Here is an 18,995-nt window from a genome sequence, read left to right as displayed (position 1 = left end):
TTGTCTCGACTGCTGTTTCAGTTTGCGCCGAAGACCTGCAAGATTTGACGGAAGGTGATCCTGTCAGTGCTGCCGACCACGTGGCCGGGCCTTCTCCGGCCTATACAGTAGGGAGAATGGGGTTGGGTGGACATTTCTCTTTCAACTGAAAATGGTTTTCTCTTCCCTCTTTCCCAGTTGATCTTAGTCACTCTGTATTACCTCCGCTATGGACTCCATTTAGATTTTGCCCTATTTGTAAAGGAAAATTCCCGTTGAAGGACGAGCACAGACGATGTAACCGGTGCTTACCGCTCGATCATAAAGAGGAAGGGTGTGCGGCCTGTAAGCTCTTTCGACCCAAGACTTTAAAGAAGTGTAGGCTAAAACGGTGGGCGGCCTACAGTATGTCCAAGGCCAGGACTTCTCCCACTGCCGCTACCACCGAATGTGACGACGGTGAGAGTGACTATCAGGCCTCCGAATCGGAAGTTGTTGACCTTTCGACGGAATGCGAGCGTTCCGTATCGTCTGTCCCCGGCCTGATAAGCATGGCGTAAACCCTGCTATGGGGAAGTCACACCCCGGTGACAAAGACGGACATGTGCATGACACTAAGCACACAACCCCTAGCCTTATTTCGACTACGTCGAAAAAGACTTCAGTGCCAACGGGTGCACCGGTCCTTCCGGTGATACCCACCTAGCGACGAGTTTGGCAGCCCTCCCCGCAGCCGGGCAATCCAAGACAAAGGGAGCTACCCCCAAAATGCATAGTTCCGCCGACACACATCATGGGAAAGCGTACGGCGATGACAAACGTAAGACGCTGAAAGTTATGGTGCTGCTGGAAAAGGCAGCCGATAAAGGCAAGGCCTCGGTTCCGCCGAAACAGACTTCCTTACAACCGTCAGATGTACCTAAGCATCTCCCGACAGGTGAGGACGTAGAGGTCAGCTTGGCAAGGATTGTGGCTGCCAATTCTCAGAGACGGCAGGCTATGGACTCTCAGAGTCTCCAAAAGATCCGCCAAGATCTAAGGATAGTGTTCAGAAGTCAAGGGAAGGACACAAGGATACCCCACCTTCGCCTTCCCACCAACGGTTTTCTCTGAGTTAGAGGAAGGACTTTCTTTGACGCCAAGGCACATAGCTCTTTGTTTTTCGAAGGAAGAGGGTGCTGGGGACACTTTTCAACGGACGACTATGAGAGAGACAACTTTCCACCCCTAGACCGTTCTAGATCGTCAGTCTGGACTAGGGAAAAGTTTGAGGACTGCATGGAGAGGTTGGATAAGTTTGTTTCACATGCAGAACAAATTCCTAGATCTAAATTTCCAAGGCTTTTTGTCCCCTCTTTAGAAGAGGACATATATAATTATGACCTTACTGAAGACATTCTGCCAGTTAAGGTAGGGGGAAATCCTTTTTATGACGAGGAGGAACTTGAGCCCATGGAAGATAAGCCCATTGAGGATGATCCCATTGAAGGCTGGGAGGTGGAGCCAGATGTCTGTGACCCTCAACCATGGCAGTCCCCAGAGCCACAAGACCCAGATATTCTGGCCTTGGACTCTCCTCAGAATACCCCTGCAAGGAATCCGTCTCCTATTGATGATCAACTAACATTTAATGTAATGCTACGGAAAACAGCTGATCACTTTAAAATTGCCACTGAAGAGACAGCGCCTGAAGCCGACTTTGTTGAGGATATACTCGGAGAAGCCGCCAACTAGCCAAGCCATCCCTTTACTCAATTCGATTAAAAAACGCCTGGCTCAGTCTTTGTTTACACCAGCTCTTACGAGGTGTCTAAACCCAAGAATTGAAAAACTATTCCGTCCCTCCCCATCAGACCCTCTATATATTAGGTCACTCCAACCCAGATTCTTTGGTAGTCACTACCACAAGCAAAAGTGCAGGGGTCCCTTTATCAACGGGCAAGGCTCCCCCTGACAAAGAAGGGAAAAGACTTTATGCCCTGGGTAAGAGGGTTACCACAGCGGCAGCGTACTCCACGCGTATCACCAATAATTCTACTCTATTGGCTAGTTACACAGATGCGCAATGGGCTTTAATACAAGAAGGCCTACAAGAGGCTCCAGAACCTCTATGGACCCGCCTACTTTCCACAGTCTCTGAAGGGAGGCAAGTTAACCAAAGTATTTTAAAGAATACTTTGGATTCCGCCGAGACAGTCAGACGAGCCCTAGCTCAAGGCATTCTCCTCAAAAGACACGCTTGGCTTCGTAATTTAGGATTTAAACCTGAAACACAAGCGTCTATAACAAACCGGTGGAGGAATCCAACTTGTTTGGGAAGGCGGTCGATGAGGCCTTAGAGACTGTGAAAAAAGAACATGAAACCCTAAAGAGCTTGGACCAAATTACTGAGACCTGTCACAAGGCGAGGATTTGGAAACTGAAGGTTTTTTCGTGGCCTACGCTCCTCTCACCAGCAATACCCTTCAGGAAACAACTGGAACTCTCAACAGGAAGCCAACACTTACAATATCCCGTACCCCCAAAGGGGACAGTGGCGTGGTTAGGGTAGAGGCAGGAACCCGACCCCCAGAGGTTCTCCTGCCTCGGGCTCCAAATGACTCGAAGATTTGGGTCCCCTCCCATGCCTCCCCGGTCGGGGGCTGGTTGACATTATTCCTGAAAGCATGGGAGGGAATAAACACGGACCAGTGGGTGCTAAAGACCATAGCCCACGGGTACTGTGTAGAGTTCAACCAATCCCCAAAATACAGACCTCCACGTCAACTAAGACTAAAATCAGAACATCTTTGCATACTTCTTCAAGAAGTTGAGATACTGGAACAAAAGGGAGCCAGAGAGATTGTGCCTCTATCACAGGTAAAGGATGGCATTTATTCAGTGTACTTCCTTGTACCCAGAAAAAATACAATCTGAGGGACCTTGACGCGTGAGGGATCTTAGGTACACTACACGTCACGTAGGGATAGTGTTACAGGCACGCCCATGTCGATGTCCCCTTTCGATTCTCGAAAGACAAGATGCAATACTCCGTGGTTACTACTGGATGTCGGACTATGCACAGCATGTGAATCTAAGCAGATACAACCATCAGAAATGCTTTTACGGTAAGTTATGCGTGTCATTAGGCCAGGCCCCCGCATCCGGGGGGAGGTGGGTTGTTCAACTTCCTGAACTTCGGGAGCCTGGAATACATCTCCTTCTCTAGCCTTTAGTCTGCCATTGTCCTTAGTCTGCCGCCTTTTTCTGATGTGTGTGGGGTCTCAGCGTCTCCCAAAAGCTCCCTGGTGACCTCTCGAATGTCCTCTGTAATAAGCCTGTATTTTTATGCATTCATTTCAAAAGCAATGGAGAACGGGAAGCCCCACCTGTATCTGAGCCCTTTCTCATTTAACCCCTTGGTGAGGGGTGAGTACAGCCTTCTTTTGGTAAGGGTCAGAGAGAACAAGTCCTGGAAAACCTTAACTCTCGTCCCGTAGATGACATCAGCTGGCCCTTTTTCCTTGCTCTTTCAATGATCTTGAGTTTCTCACCATAGTTGTGGAAGAGGGCGAGGCCTGACCTGGGGCCTCCGGACGTGCCGTCCGCCCTGTCGATCCTCTCAATTTTTTCTTTGTAAATTGTGTCATCGTCAAAGCTTTCGTACAGGGTCCTTCTCAAGTCTTTCTCTGTCTGGGATCCCAAAGATTCTGAGATTGTTGCACCTTTCGATATTTTCGAGGTCGTCCATTTTAAGCATAATCTCCTCCCTCCTCTCCACCTCTGAAAGACTCACATTCATCTCGGTCTCCAGAGTATCATGGTGTTAGGCAGAAACCTGTGCAGTTCCCTCTGGGACCACTGCAAAATATTTAAGACTACAGGTGTTTGGCAGTAAACCCACTTGATAGCAGTCTGTACCACACAGATTCACTTGGTAGCGGTGGTTGAGCAGTCAGACTTCCCTCAAGAAGAGTTAGGCAGTATACAGACTATTCACAATAGGTCAAAAGGACACAGTAGAACAAGTAAACACTGACCAGGGCTTGGTGTAAAAGAGATATAATTATTTATTTAAAACCACATCTAGAAAAACACACAGGCACTAATAGTAAGCAATTCAAAAACACTGTCACTAAAAGATATACACTCCCTTAGAAGAATATTAGACAAGTCTTAAGTAAAGCCCCACTTATTTTCAGACAGCGATGAGCGCTTAACGCAGATGGCACTCTAATAAATCGTTTTAAAAGGGAGAGAAAAGCAGAGAATAAATTGAAACGGGTCCCAACACTTTTACAAGAACACAACAAGAGAGGAAGGCAAAGTAGAACCGCGAAATAGTTCAGAAGGCTGGATCCACTTTAAGAGGATCAAACAAAATGTGTCCAAGGTCACACGGTTGCAAGGCACAAAAGTCTTGAAAAGGTTCAAAAAGAGTTGGACCAAAGAAAGGGACCAGTTAGGTCAAGGCGGCCAGCTCAGTCCAGAAAGTTAAGGGGTGGTTATTACCTTGTAGCAATCTTTAGAAAGGGAGGCCTGGCGGACATGGTACCTTAAAGTGGTGAGAATACTCCAGCGGGGGCAGTTGTTCCTGGCAGCGGATGCAAGTCGGTGCTTCGTCCGGGGGAAGAGAGGATCTCGTCGGGGAGGAAGACAGGAGTCTGTTGCACTGCCAGTGGAGAAACCAGCCGCAGAGTTTCTCAGGTAAAAGGAGCGGTCCTTTGATTCACGGTCCAGTGGTAAGTGGCTATCCGGTTGCCGGGGTGCTTGGCACGGGCAATTCGACCACAAGCCGGTCTTGGGTGCGAAGAGAAGAAGGTAAACTGGTTGTGCCCACCAGTCAGGGGAAGAAGCCTCTCCAGCCGGGAGATCTTCTCGGTCGTCGGGAAGTGGTGAGTCGGTTCCGCAGGGCTCCACCAGTGGTGTTGACGTGGTAGGTCGGCTCAGCTTCTCCCTCGTTGGATTCTCAGGTCCTGTGGCGACTTCTGAAGTTCCAGTCCCCGTCCCCCAAGCCCTGCTTTTATGCAGCACACCCCCATTCACTCAGCCTAGCTGTCAATCAAACATGCTAAGTGGTGAGCCGGCCGGCTCACCACTTGGGCCAATCACACGAGTGCGACTTGATTTACCAAGGTAACTCAGTCCAGGGTGCCTAAATCCCCTCCCACACCCCCTGTTTTACCCAGACATAGTGGCACCACTTTTGGAGGCTTCTGTGGAGAAGCACGCCAAAAAGTGGAACAAAGGGCTCGACTTGGGTTGGAGTCACAGAAGAGACAACAAACGCCATTTTAGAATCGAGTCCTGGCAAAAAATACCAACCGGCGAATTAATATTAAATAAACCGCCGGTATGTTCGAGGCTATTAGAATTAAATAAAGTTGGTAGCCTCAAACAATGGGAAAATCCCATAGGGATATATTCGCGGTCGAATATAAAAAGAAGTATCCACTGCCACCAGCCAAAACTCGGAGACTATCGAATTGCCCCGATCAGTACGTCCACAATATGATGGTTTGTACTGGTTTCTGTTAATAATTTGGGACTAGTAAAGCCAATGGTGACTTTACATGCCCTGGGAGACAGTAGTCAGTCCCAGGGTATGGAGTCTATGGTGTCACTATGACACCCCTGTGTCACTGCACGGAGGGTGCTGTGAAACACACATAGTAAAAACACGAGACCCTATGGAGTAAAGGACCCCATAGCACATAAAACACATTAGCAGTCAAAGGAACACCATAAATCATGTCCAAGAGTGGGAGAAAGAGTCTCACTCTTGGCAGGAGAAAAAAACAAACTCCAGAAATCCAGCAAAGCTGCTGGGGGACTCACTAGGTTAGGAAATTCAGCCTAAAGAGAGAATTCTCCCTAACACATGGGACGACTGATTATGCTCTACCTCCTCCCGTCTTTCCTCCATTTTGTCGATCCTTTGAGTTATTTTATCGACCCTACCTCCAATATCCGCTCTCATGTTCCTAATCTCCTCCATTAGTGCCGCTACATCTTTTATTTGGTGGCACCGGATACCTCCTCCGAGGACATGGTGTCCCGTCTGGCTGTTCCTCCTCTGTTTGTTCTTGGGGTATATTCAAAGTTATCTGGTTTCTATCTTACGTCTTCAGCTTGTGCACTTGAGCGTGTGCAGTGACCCTGCTGAATTTAACTGGTACAGCTACCCTCTTGTACTGAGAGGGGTGCTGGAAGGTAGACTCTCTGTATCTGTATCTTGAGACTCTTCTCCGGTCTCTTGTATAGCTTGTTGACGGAGACAATCCCCCTAGAACTGCTGTACGGGGGATGAGGCGCAACCTCACTCCGTGGGCAGTGAGGACTCCCTCAATCCCTGGTCACTACATTGCCATCTGGGGTATGCCGCCAAGGCCAGACAGACCCATGCCCCCACTACATGTTGAGGTGGGGAGGCTGGCACACGCCCCTGGATAGGGGGACCCACATCTCCCCTTTTACTGGCGACACAAGCCGTCTTGAACATCACAGGTTCCTGGGTGCCGTCAAAACTCCTCACGCTCCCAGGACCTCCTTACTTCCTTGCGGGTGCTGAACACCTGGCTGAGGGGTCCCAAGGTCAGACCCTCCACCCTGTGCCAGTGTTCACTGTGCCAGGAGCGGCGGGCCAGAGCACACTGCTGCCACAGTACACTCTGTGTCTCCGTCCCAAGCACCTCCTGTGAGGGCAGGCCATGTGGAGCTGCTCCTCCTGATTCGACCCCCACCACCTTTGGTGCAGCGCACCCCGAGAGGGTCCAAAGGCCTGGGGTGTTTCCTCAGTGCTGATTCTCCTACTACCTCACCCGCAGGGCGGTGGGGGCGGCTTGGGTCTTCAGATGGGCACTCCTGGGGGGCTCTGGCGGAATCCTGGGTCCCGAGTATTTCCCTCAGTTGCCCAGGAGAAAGCTCAGGCCGTTGTGGGGCACCCTGTGCAGCCCTGGGCAGAGCGAGGACCCGGGAGGGCCAGGGGGTGGTCCCCCACATCGATGTAGCCTGTTGACTTGTTTGTCCTACTCTGCAGGCCTTCCCCGTGGGCTGGCCGGCCATGCACCATTACTGCGCTCCATGTCCCGGGTGGGACCGAGCACTTCGGTTTTCGTCCGCCTCTTATTCACAGCGATACTCTGTTAGCACTGCATGGCTTCGCTCTGTTGTTTCTTTCTCCCAGGTTTGCCGTGTGTCCAGTTCTCCACTGGTGCAGGGTTAATTGAAAAGTGGGGGCTCCTTTCACTTTTCGGGTCTGCTACAGGGGAGAGACGCAATCGGATACCAACCATCACTGCGCTCCTTGGTGGCCCTCCAGTAATTCTTTTAATCATTACCTCGTTTTTGTGGTGGACAGTACTTCACCAAGGAAAGTTATTTGGTCGACACTCTATTTTTGTACCCATCCATATACCACTTAAAACTGTGATTACACAGACCAATATCTTTGTCTTATTACAGTTTACCAATGCAACAATGGTAAAAAGGCGTGCCTGGTTGCGTTGTACAGGGTCCAAACTGGAAACGCAAGATAATTAAGCTTCTGGAGGAAGATGTTTTTTTTGGGAACAGTGGTGGATGATGCCTTAGGGAAGGGAAAAAACAGTTTGAAACCTTAATGTCCTTGGACCAACTTGCCAGCAGACCTATTCCAGGTGCAGTTTCTCCAACCCATGCTGACTACACTGAGAAACCCACCAACCGTCCATTCCTTCCATTCTGGGTGTTCAAAACACAAGATATCCTGTTGGAAAGGCTTTCACGTAAGTGGTCAAAAGCATTTATTCCATTGTAGCACATCTGACACCAGACTATCTGAATACAGTGCTATATGAGCTAATGTGTCACCTATTTGAGCCAGTCTATAAAACTACCCTTGAGATGCTCACATGCACACTGGTTTTTATGGTAGCCATCACATCTGATAACTATATCTGTATATCTCTAAATGCCATGTCAACCAATCCTTTGAACATCTGACCACCTAGTCTAAACATTTTTCACTCGAAGAGAGGGTTTTACATCCACTAGACATGTGCAGATCCGTCAAGTTTTGTACACGAACAGAAGTCCCCATATTAAAGCAAGCAGTTCATTGCCACACTGCAGGAGTGTAATCCAGTGGCAATTGCTACTATTGCATTTTGGATTGTGTGTTGTATACAAGAATGTTACAAATTACTAAACAAAACTTAACCCTTTGTTTCAAAGGCACACTCCACAAGAATCATGGGGAGTTCAGTTTATACCTTTACAAAAAATACTACTGTGAAGATGCACACACAAGGGCAGATTCACATATGGTGAAGTGAATTTAAAACATTTAACAGTTCCTTCAGCTCACCCACCACCTTCTTGAGGTATTGTACGCTAGTCTATGCAAATCATACGTATCTAAACGGTCACAAGCCTCGTAAGGCAGAATTTACTTATCATTAATGGTCTTTCTGCTGTTTGTTTTTAGTCACATGCACTTACCTCTCCTCCTACATGGGATCTAAAGCACAGTCTCTAATTTCGATCTATAATTTCTATTCCGTCTGCTACCACACTTTGGCATCTTTTAGAAGAGCAACAATCTGAAGACATTCACGCATGCTGCATCATAGGTACATATGTAGGGTAGGAATTGATGCCGTTTCACTTTGGGGGGGGGAAATCAAATTGTAATACTCAGCCACCAGATGGCAGGTTATGCAAAGTTGGGGGTCTATATAGGTTGTGCTACAACACTTTCCCTGCCCTATGTTTGTACCCATAATGCTGCACACGTTGACGTCCTTGGATTGTTCTTGTCCACCATTGGTGTGGTTGTGGGGTGAAATGCTGTGGTCCTTTATCAAAACACAACTTTGCCTCCATCAAATTGACAGACTTCAACCGTGGGACATTGAACAGGCGCAACATCTGAGAGTATGATCGATCGTGCCTCATCGGTGGGCTATGTACAATGGGGGCAGGGACGGAAAGAACTTAACACTCAGAATGACTGCCTTTCATTTCTCTGTTTAACCTCTTCTTCCTTGGCTAAAAAAATGTTACAGAAAATAATCTTTTTTTAATACATCCCAGACTGTAAAAAAGAAAATATGCTGCAAGTGCCTGGCATGCAAAAGATTTACGCCCAAGAGTTTCAAAGCACAGTGAGAGAAGAGATGAAAAGCTTACGCAATGGTCACAGACCTCTGACCAGCCATGAACTGCTGCTTTTGAAAAAGGTGGTCACTGTTAAACTGGGAGGAGTTGTTGATACTGACCCTAATGAGGCAGCAATCAAGACCGCAGCGAAATCACCCTCCCATCCAGCCTCCATCTCCACATGGGCACTCAAATGGGCCAGATGCACTCACGTTGTCCAATGGGCTACACAAAAAAAATACACAAGCCTCCGCCAAAGCAGGCGTACCAAAGGTGGCCGACTCTATCCATCAATGTCTCCAAGAGTGTGAAGACACTCCGCGTCCTCCTAGGTGCCGAACCCGCTATGAAAACCCATGTTGCGCACGTTCACTCCTCATGAGGCTACACTACAAAGCTCCAGAATCAGATTTAACCTTTCATCTCAAACAGTAACTGCTCGCTTCTCACCACTGCATTAGTGAATTCAAGGCTGGATTATTGAAACAGCCTGCTGCCTGTTACCTCGCAAGCAAATTTACACTCGCTGCAGGTCTCGCAAAACAGTGCGGTTTGCCCCGTTCATGCTCGTTCAAGGCGGAATCACATTTCCAATGCCCGAAGGGAACTTCATTGGCTTCCAATAGGGTATCGCATCACTCATAAAATCCGGACTCTGTCCTATAAATGCTGGAATGACTCAAGCCCGAAATACCTTAAGGATTGGATGAAGGTAAACCGGGACACCACAACACCCTCAAACTGTTCCAACCCAGATACAAGCTTGTCAGGTTTGGCGGCACAACCTTTGATGACCTGGTTCCCCTGGCATTGAATGCTGTTCCAGGACTGATGAGATCAGCAGACACTCGCTCTGTACAAGAAATTGGTGAAGCTCTTCAATCTTCAACCTAGCTGAACTGTCAGTTCTTGTTCTGCTTCCTTCCCCTGGCTCTTGACTCTTGTACGTTCTGTTTGTGTTTTTTGTGCTCAGAGGCCCTTGGGCATGTGGCGCTTAATAAAAACGGAATAATAATAATCTGAGGCATCAGCCGAAACTCTCACCTCCTGAGAAGGAGACTCCCAAACAGGAAACCCAAGCATCCAAACCGGCAAATGAAGACACAAGTTGCCTTCCAAAACAACCACTGAAACACTTCCTGGTGCCAAATAGACCCGGATTCTTATATCCAACATCTCAACCATTTGTTATAGAGTGTTTTGAAAGTAATGTGTACTTATTGAAGTGGTAGAAAAGCTAGCTATAAGTGATTGAAATAGGCTGGAGGAGTTCAGCTAGATGTTTGCTGTCGCATACCCCCTGATCTAATTCTTCTTGTAGAATGAGATTGTCCTCAGAATAAGTTTATGGTGGGGACTGTGTACTTGTGTGGTTTCACAGGCACCAGCACCTCCTTTTAGCTTTTTATGTATTTTTGAGGCCCTGATACTCACTGTTGTGATCGCCAATGGGGTTGAGGCAGGTTTTGCAATGTGTTTACATGACTATTTGTAAAGTAGACCAATCCTGGACAGCCACTGTTCACATATTCTGCCCAGCAACTGACTCACTGTGGCTCGAATGTGGACTGTCCAGACAGACCTAGCCCCAACATCTGGCCACACACAGACCACTACTTTGTCTGGGAAAGCAGAGGCTTTGCCCAAGAAAGGGCTTTCCATACATGTCAATTCAGTACCAGAGAGGGCAGAAAGGACAGGAGAAAATCCCGTGGCACTGCCATTTTAGAGTATGTGGTACTCTCTGTGGCACTGTGCTTTTACAATGAAAATGTGCACAAGTAAAGTCAAAAACACTGGAGAAAAATATCTGCTGCTGTCTCCAGCCCACCCTGGACACACTGTAATTGGAACTCAAAGCTACAAAAATATTAGACGGATACAAAGTATCCTAATCACACTTCACTTTAAGGTGATGTGTGCAACTTTCAAAATGCAATAAATGAGGGTGCATTCTGGCGGCTAAGCTGTTTAACCTGTACGTAGCCAACGTTCTGGTTGACCTATATGCAACACCTTCTGATGACATACAAATCGGCATCTTGACATTAGGCTGGTTGGGTTATGCGGATGACCTGCTGTTAGACTACACCCCCAAAGGCCTACCAACTAAGTTGAATGCCTTAGAAGTTTGTAGTCGCAAATGGTCTATAAATTAACATGGAGAACACTAAAGTTATTGTTTTCTTAGGTAAAACTAAACGCTCCTGTTCTAAAAATGTAAAGTGGTGTATTAACAACCAACAGATTGAAGTCGTAGAGTGTTATAAATACCTAGGGGTGCTAATAGGCCATAATTTGTGCTGGAAACAGCACTGGAGTGAAACCAAAATGACATCTATGAAGACTGCTATGGGATTGTCATTTTTGTCATTTTTTACGGCTACAAGGGAGCGCATCTGTTAGCACAATCTTACTGCTGTACTGTGCCAAAGTTGTATCATGTTTATTATATGCTGCTGAAAGTTGGGGCAAAATATTTAAAAATGAAATGAATAAGTTTGAAGCAAAAATGTTAAGGATTATTAGAATGCTGAAATCTTTGCCTTGTGAATATATTGGAGTGCAATGTCGTGCATTTGCGATATTGTAGATTATAAAATGGCAATGCCATTTGTTAAATTGAGCATATTGGATAATGATGCTTTTACTGTTGAGTTGATGACATTTTTTAACAATATAGAAAATCATGATTTATGTGCGATAGATTCAGTGCAAACTGTATCTCAAATGGGCAAAAGAAAATGCCTGTGTGGCTGTAATACACACATGCAAAGATTAAACAACTATTGATACATGATTATGGGAAAGAATGAGATGATTAATCTTGCAGCAAAAGTAAATAGCGGTATATTCCCACAGTACTGATCGAATGCTTCCAGAAAACTTCCCAGACAGCAATGCCATCAGGTGTTATCTATTTAAATTCAACATATGCGACACATTAGAAATAATGAGTGCAAAATGTGGTATTGCAAGAGATCAAAGGCTGTGTAGACAGTGTGGTACATCTTCAATAGAATCTGCGGAACATATTTGTCAATGTGAGTCTTAACTCCTTAAGAACTAAATATTTGAAAGCATATGACAACACTAGCAATACTGAGAGCATGAATGAAATATGGGAATCTCTTTTACATGGAAACAATTTGAATCTTATCTTTCATAGGATGACGTTTTATGACTTAATTTTATCTATTTTTAACTAATTGTCTGCCATTCTGTTTTTATAGAAATTGTTTTTACCACAATTAATTTTGAATCTGATAGCATTTTTTAACTTTTATGTGATGAAACTGCATTGTGGTGTTTTTGTTAAATATATGTAAAGCCTTTGTTGGCTGTGAATGTATTTAAATAGCAAGAGAGGGCGGGGAGGTGGCTGGGGGTGGGGGGGGGGACTTAAGGCAATTCCAGTACTGATGGTTTCAGGGGCTGATCAGTTTCCCCATGTGAGAGAGAGCAAAAAGAAAGGGAAGTAAAGCTGTGGGCATTTATTGCCTCCAAAAAGTCAGGAAGCAAATCATAGCAGAAAGATACTTCTTATAGAAGTCTTTGGTAGGAAAGAAAATGTTTCCCAAGATAATCGGTCATTGATATCACTGCTTACATCATTGATGGCATATGTTTTCATCATTTGTGATATAATTGATGGCAACAAAGCGAGGGAGATGCAATGTTTAAATAAAAATACAACTAAAACAAGTTTTTTTGGTCTTTATTTCACATCTACAGCGACAAACTTCATATTAATGTATTTTGACACATACTAATAGAAAAATATATCCTAATCAAATTCCATTGCAGGTATTTGATTTGAATTGCTGTTTTTAAATAGATAACATTTTGCATGAAATTCTTCTGTTCGGTTACAGCCAAACTATTTGAAAGGTAGTCATTTTAACCGTCGGGGTATGTGAAAAGGTGAGTGTGTTGTGTATAGTGTAACTATAGCATTCCAAAGCAGATTATTAACATGAGTGAGGTAACAGTTCACCAAATACCTATTTTTCTCTTATCAAAACGAACTCCTACTTCAAGGAGAGCATCACACCATTACATGCAACATGGTAATGCTTCAGAAAGATGAGCAGGACCTCCGGTTTCTAGATGGCCATGGCCTCCAGGAGGTCAGATAAAATTTCTCATATTCCCAATCCTCCATAACTTGAAAAACTAGCTTATAATGGTGGATTTTCATTTCTGAAAAGCCTTATTGCTGCTGTGCACCAAGGGAGATATAAACGTGTTGAGATCTGGGGAATTCCCTTCCTTGCTTAATTTATTAAATACTACTGGACAGATTTAGCCCAAATTAACACAATGCACATCTACTATGCTTTGACACCAACTTGTTTCTTTAGTGCAAATCTGTTCACGTTACGGTTGTCCAATGAAAGCACTTTACCTTTGTGGGAATATTAATGTTGGTAAGCCTAAAGGAATCTGGGTAAACGCATATATCGTACTTTCTAATTATAAGACAACCTAAGCAGTCGATCGCAGTCAGTGAGGTAGTTAGTGCCCAAGGGTTCAAGATACAGATACGTACCCGAAATGGGTATAGGAAGTCTCAAAGTTCCCTTTCACAAGTTTTGGCATCTGCCAACATGTAGGTAAAAGCATTTTACAGGGACACATTTTTAGGTAAATAGTTTCAGGGCAAAATTAGAGGTACACTCCTAAATCCCACCACACTATCAAGGTCAGCCAAGGGGGACTTGTACAATAGTCCATCACTATTAAATAGAAAACACAACACACTTAGTTTTAACCACACACCTGTTTGTAGTTTACAGTAAACCACCACAATAGTATTGCGATCAGCTGTTAAACAGATAGTAAATGGACTGCGTGAAGTTCTGCTACACAGAAGCGAACAAGCAGTTATCCAGTTGTTAGGACACATTCTTTAAACTGACAGAATTAAACCATCAAGATCTCATCTTCTCAAATGAGTGTTGTGGGGGTGCTAGACTTAATAGAGGCAGTTGTTGAGTCCAAGTCGACTGTTATTTTATAAAAGCTGAGACTAGCACTTTCTGGTGTTCCAGATCGCACTACTTGATGGAAACGTATGGATGCCTGCTAATCTAAAACAGACCAGCTGCAAAATGTTGCAGATATGTAACGTATGCCTTCTCCAGCTTGGGTAGATTTTATATATTCAAATCAAATGACTGATTTTTGCTTGACATACATAGTGATATTATATTTACTTGATCGCATTCAAACTTACAGGGAGGTTTGGTTGGAGTTACAAGGCCAATAGGGCATGGACAAATGCATAAAAACAAGATACTGACTTGAGAGAAAAAAAAGAAAGCCCTATAGTCACTACTGTACTTGGGCCTAAGTCCCATGACCCACCCTGACAATTATAATCCAATAACCTGAAAAGAAAAGGCTGTGGATCTCTTGAAACTATGCACCAAATATGTTCCGTCTGTACAATGATGGCTCCTGGCCCATAGGTATTGGTGAAAAGAGACATTGGGGTATGGGTAAAGTATTTCCTTCGGTGAGTTGTAAGCAGTGATGCACAATGTTGCCACTGGTGTTCACTGATGATTGTGACACTATTCTGAAAATTAATGGAACTGATGCATACTTTATGAAAGGGTCGGTCATATGCAAGTTACATTTTTTCAAAACAATATCAAGTGCACTTAAATGTTATTTAGCCCTCTGAAACATGCAACCATTGTGTATTTGGTACCCCTGTGTTTTGTGAGGTGTCTTCGCAAAATACATTGTAATAGATACATTCCTCCCACACAGATCACTCATCTTCTGAAGTTCCCCTCAGTCTCCTCTGGAATGTTTTTCAACCGCTACCAGGTGACGCTATGGATTTGCAGCAACATGTTCAACGGGCCTTCTGTTTATCAAAGGACAGAGGTATTACCAGGCTGGAAGCTTTATTTTTTTTTTATTTTTTTTTTTTTGGTGCCATCTGTCATTTGGGGCGCAAAACCTAATTTTCTTTCTTTTGGAGATGAGTCTTCTGTGGCTACCAGATTTAGTTCTTCAAAAAGGTTTGGCATAACCTAACTTCAGTCTGAGTGCTACAGATTGTAGACTATGGATACTATCTGCCTTTATTGCAAAAACCTCCCACCTTTCCTTCTCAGATACTGATCCTCCAAGAAATCGCTTGGTTACTGCGGAAGGGATCGATGGAGATAGTTCCAGCATTGAATGTCTGGAAAGGATGGTATTCCAATTACTTACTGGAACCCTGGAAGGATAGGGTACCCATCCTAGAACTGAGACTTCTCAACACTGTGGCATAGATCCTCCCGTCTTTGGAGTTACATGATTGTCAAGTGTCTTTAGTACAGATACAATTCACCTCCCTATCCATCCCAAACATCAGAAATACCTTTATTTTGTAGTGGGAAGCACTCCCTACCAGTTAGCGGTACTCCAATACTGCCTCACTTTGGCTCCATGAGTATTCACGAAAGTCATGCACGTGGCGAGTGTGTGCCTTTCCCTAGTTAGCTGGCTCCTGAATTCGGCACTAGAGGATCGCTGGACAAAGTGCTGTCTTGTACATAAATTGGGACATGTTTAGGTTGATGGAGAAACCTTTGGAACTCCCCATTCCTCTTGAAAATGCAGGTAGTTTATAGTTGCAGTCCTGATTAAAAAGAGAAACCTGGCTTTGCCTCCCCCCAGAGAAAGTGACAAGCATCTAGACCACAGTAGCTTCCTTCCAATTGAACGAGGGATTCCTGGCTGAAGGTTTTTTGAGGGATGCTGGGACTCGTGGTATCCTCCATCCTCAGTCAGTCACAGAATTACAACTGCTAATGCTGTCACTACAGTAGTCCCGGTTGATTGGGACATTAGGAACCTTATCTTGCACACCACTTCAACTCCCCTACAGAGTATCCTTGGTGGCTGTCCATGACCAACAATGTCTTAATTCCGACACCGGCTAACATTCACCATGGTCATGGAAGCTTCTGATGGGGTGGAGAAGCTCATCTGCATTGTTCTTTAGTGAGCAGCAGTCTGTGGGAAAATTCCTTCCACATCAACTTGCAGGTACTCTGGTCTCCTCAGGGAGCTGTAGAAACCACTGGAGCCTCTTGCCTCTTTGGGCCAGGCACCTCTTGCCACCTCCAGGGGTGCCGTCTTAACCTTGGCCACCTCCTTTCTGATGTGCCTTCTCCCTGTCAGGTCTCCTGATTCGCCAACTCACACCAAACCCTGACCACGTCCTTCTGGAATTACCCACACTACTACTCCTCTGTGTGTACCTTGTATTCCTCCATGTGTCCCCCCCCCCCCCCAAACCCCCACAAAAATCTCCCTTTGGGTTGAGCTTTTGGAAAAAAGACATGTGTAGGAAAGTTAGTTTTGTTTGACTAGACCGTTCATATTGGTGTAGCCGGTGTGCATGATCTTTCTGCTGATTTTACTCTTACGTCACATCCCCTTTCCTCCATTCTCCGCAACCTCCGCTGCCTCCTCAGCTCCCAGCTGCGGGCCCTGTACCCCAGCCTCTGGCGCCATCTGCTCCTCCACAGGTTCCTCCAGATCCGCAGGATACGGATGCAGAGGAGGATGCAGACGCGCCATCCTGGGCCAAGGCCTTCCACAAACTTCTTGCGGGGCCGGCGGAGTACCTGGGTCTACCCCAACCAGAGGTCAAGCAGACGGCGGACGGGATTCTGGCTAAAGTCCTCACACGGCGCCCCTCTGCCAAATCGGGGATTCCTATGCAGACTGATGTAGTCTCCCTGGCCAAGAAGGGCTGGCTCAAACCCCACTTGGCCCAGCCAGTCAATCGACACCTGGACGCCAAGTACAGGCAGGTGGAGGGGGATACACTCTTGCTGTCGGCCCATCCTCAACCACACTCTTCGGTGATCGCTGCGGCATCACTATACTCCAAGCTTCAGTCGTCCTCGGCCTCTTCCTCTGTGGCACTGCTAGGCAAGGAGGAGAAGGTCTTGGAGGCATATGGCCAGAAACTCTATTCCAACGCCTCTTTACATCTAAGTCAGGCCAACATCGATGCCATGCTGGCTGCCGCCAACCAGAGATTATGGCAGGAAATTGCAGATTTCTTCCCGGAACTCCCCACCCACTGCCAATCAAGCTTTAAGGCGGGGCTATCGGAAGCCAATCTGGTGGCGTATGACCTCATGGAATCCAGAGTGGCTCATATCGACACCTCAGGCTGTGCCATCTGTATTGCCACGGACATGAGAACAGCCTGTCTCCGGGCAACAAAATTCAACTCTGATGTCCAGGAGCACATTCTAGATCTACCGTTCGAGGGGATGGGGGGCTCTTCCACTCCGCTACGGACGAGGAGCTGGACAAAAAAAAAACAGCTCTCAAACGGCAGTCTTTATCCATCCTGACAAAGACCGCGCCCAAATTGTACACCCAATGTAAGCAGCGTTCGGAGAGGGGGTCGTACATATGGAGGGTTACACGGCTTCCAGGAACGCAGATCCAGGCAGCCGGACCGCTCAGTTCCGGAGCCGGCGCAAGCAACAAAAGGGGGTGGGGGAGTAAAGGCTTTTTCCAGTCTCCCTCCTCAGCGACAGCCTCTGAGGGAAAGAAGGCATGACACACCCCTTCGGGTCCACTTGTGTCCAGGGGGGAGGGAAGACAGGCTTGCTCTCCATACACATTTCTGGCGCCTGAATATTGCGGACCCCTGGATCCTCTCCGTAGTATCCACGGGGTACTTCCTTCCTATCACAGCCTCACCCACGCTCCCACAGGTTGGGACAGCAACTCTTTTGGCGGATATACGGTTGCTTGTAGAGAGCAAGGCAGTGGAGGAAGTCCAAGCCTCCCAGCGAGGCTTTGGGTTTTACTGCAGGATTTTTCCCATTCAGGAGAAGAAACAGGCGGGTCTGAGTTGTGCTTGGCCTTTCCACCCTCAACCTCTCCTTACCCCTGCAAGAATGGTTACGCCAGCTTTTATAGCGGAAACATTGGACAAGGGATACTGGATGTGCTCCCTGGACCTGAAGGACGCATACCTACACTTCCCGATTTGGCAGCCCCATCGTTCTTTCCTGCGGTTCAGGATCATGGGCTACCATTTCCAATACAAGGTCCTTCCTTTTGGCCTCAACTCTGCGCCCAGGGTCTTTACAAGACTCCTGAATGCTGTAGCGGCCCTGCTCAGAGCGCAGGGTCTCCACATCTACTCATACCTCGACGACTGGCTCTTCAGGGCTACATCTGCAGAAGCGGTTCACCACTCTTCCCATGCCCTCATGAACACACTTCACGATCAGGGCTTCTCGCTCAATCTCAAGAAGTGTCTGCTGCAGCCCACGCAGACTCTGACCTTGCTGGGCCTCATATGGGACACATGTTCCGAGGTGGTCTTCCTGTCGCAGGACAAAATCTCAGCCATCAAGAAGGCCACCGCCCACCTCCTCAGCAGAGAGGTGACCTCGTAAGGTACCAACATCTCCTGGGTCTACTTGCAGCGGTCCTATTAGCCGTTCCGCACACCAGACATTCAGTGACTATTTTGGACATCCAAGGATACTGAATAACACCACAAACCTTGGCAAGCTCTAAATATATTATCTACAAACCAACTGAATGAAAATAGAAATTCAGTGACTGTTTTGCAAATGAAGAATATGCAATAAGGAAGAAAAATACAAGATAAAGCAACTTTAAAACGAAATCCAACAAAGAACAGACTACTAATGTGAATTATAAAAGCTCTAATTCAAACACTACAGTAATCTATTTTTTTATTTTACTTATTTCAGACCCTGGTCAGCCTTAGGGTGAACTGCAGTTTGAATTTATAAGTTGCCTACCTAGCATTGTAATTTTTTTTTACATTTTCCATTATCTATTTACATAAACTTAAGGGCGCCAGTAGGTGCTGCAAG

At 46.2% G+C, this 18,995-nt stretch overlaps 1 protein-coding gene across 14 annotated transcripts in view; it reads left to right on the top strand.

The window, feature by feature from the left end:
• The window catches only part of EHMT1 (euchromatic histone lysine methyltransferase 1), a 2,375,011-nt gene that overhangs the window by 1,078,062 nt on the left and 1,277,954 nt on the right, over positions 1–18,995 (top strand). For 12 of the 14 annotated variants that reach the window (XM_069609712.1, XM_069609701.1, XM_069609703.1 and 9 more), the window contains one exon: positions 14,881–15,000. The exons of the other annotated variants lie outside the window; for them this stretch is intronic. In XM_069609712.1, coding sequence (XP_069465813.1) covers positions 14,881–15,000 — 120 coding nt within the window. The remainder of the gene's footprint in view (positions 1–14,880; positions 15,001–18,995) is intronic. 14 annotated transcript variants of the gene reach the window in all.

Source organism: Ambystoma mexicanum, chromosome 8, assembly GCF_040938575.1.
Source record: "Ambystoma mexicanum isolate Mex_15411 chromosome 8, UKY_AmexF1_1, whole genome shotgun sequence".
NCBI classification, from domain to species: Eukaryota; Metazoa; Chordata; class Amphibia; order Caudata; family Ambystomatidae; genus Ambystoma; species Ambystoma mexicanum.
Note: the sequence above shows the minus strand (reverse complement) of the source record. Positions and strands in the feature narration are given on the sequence as shown.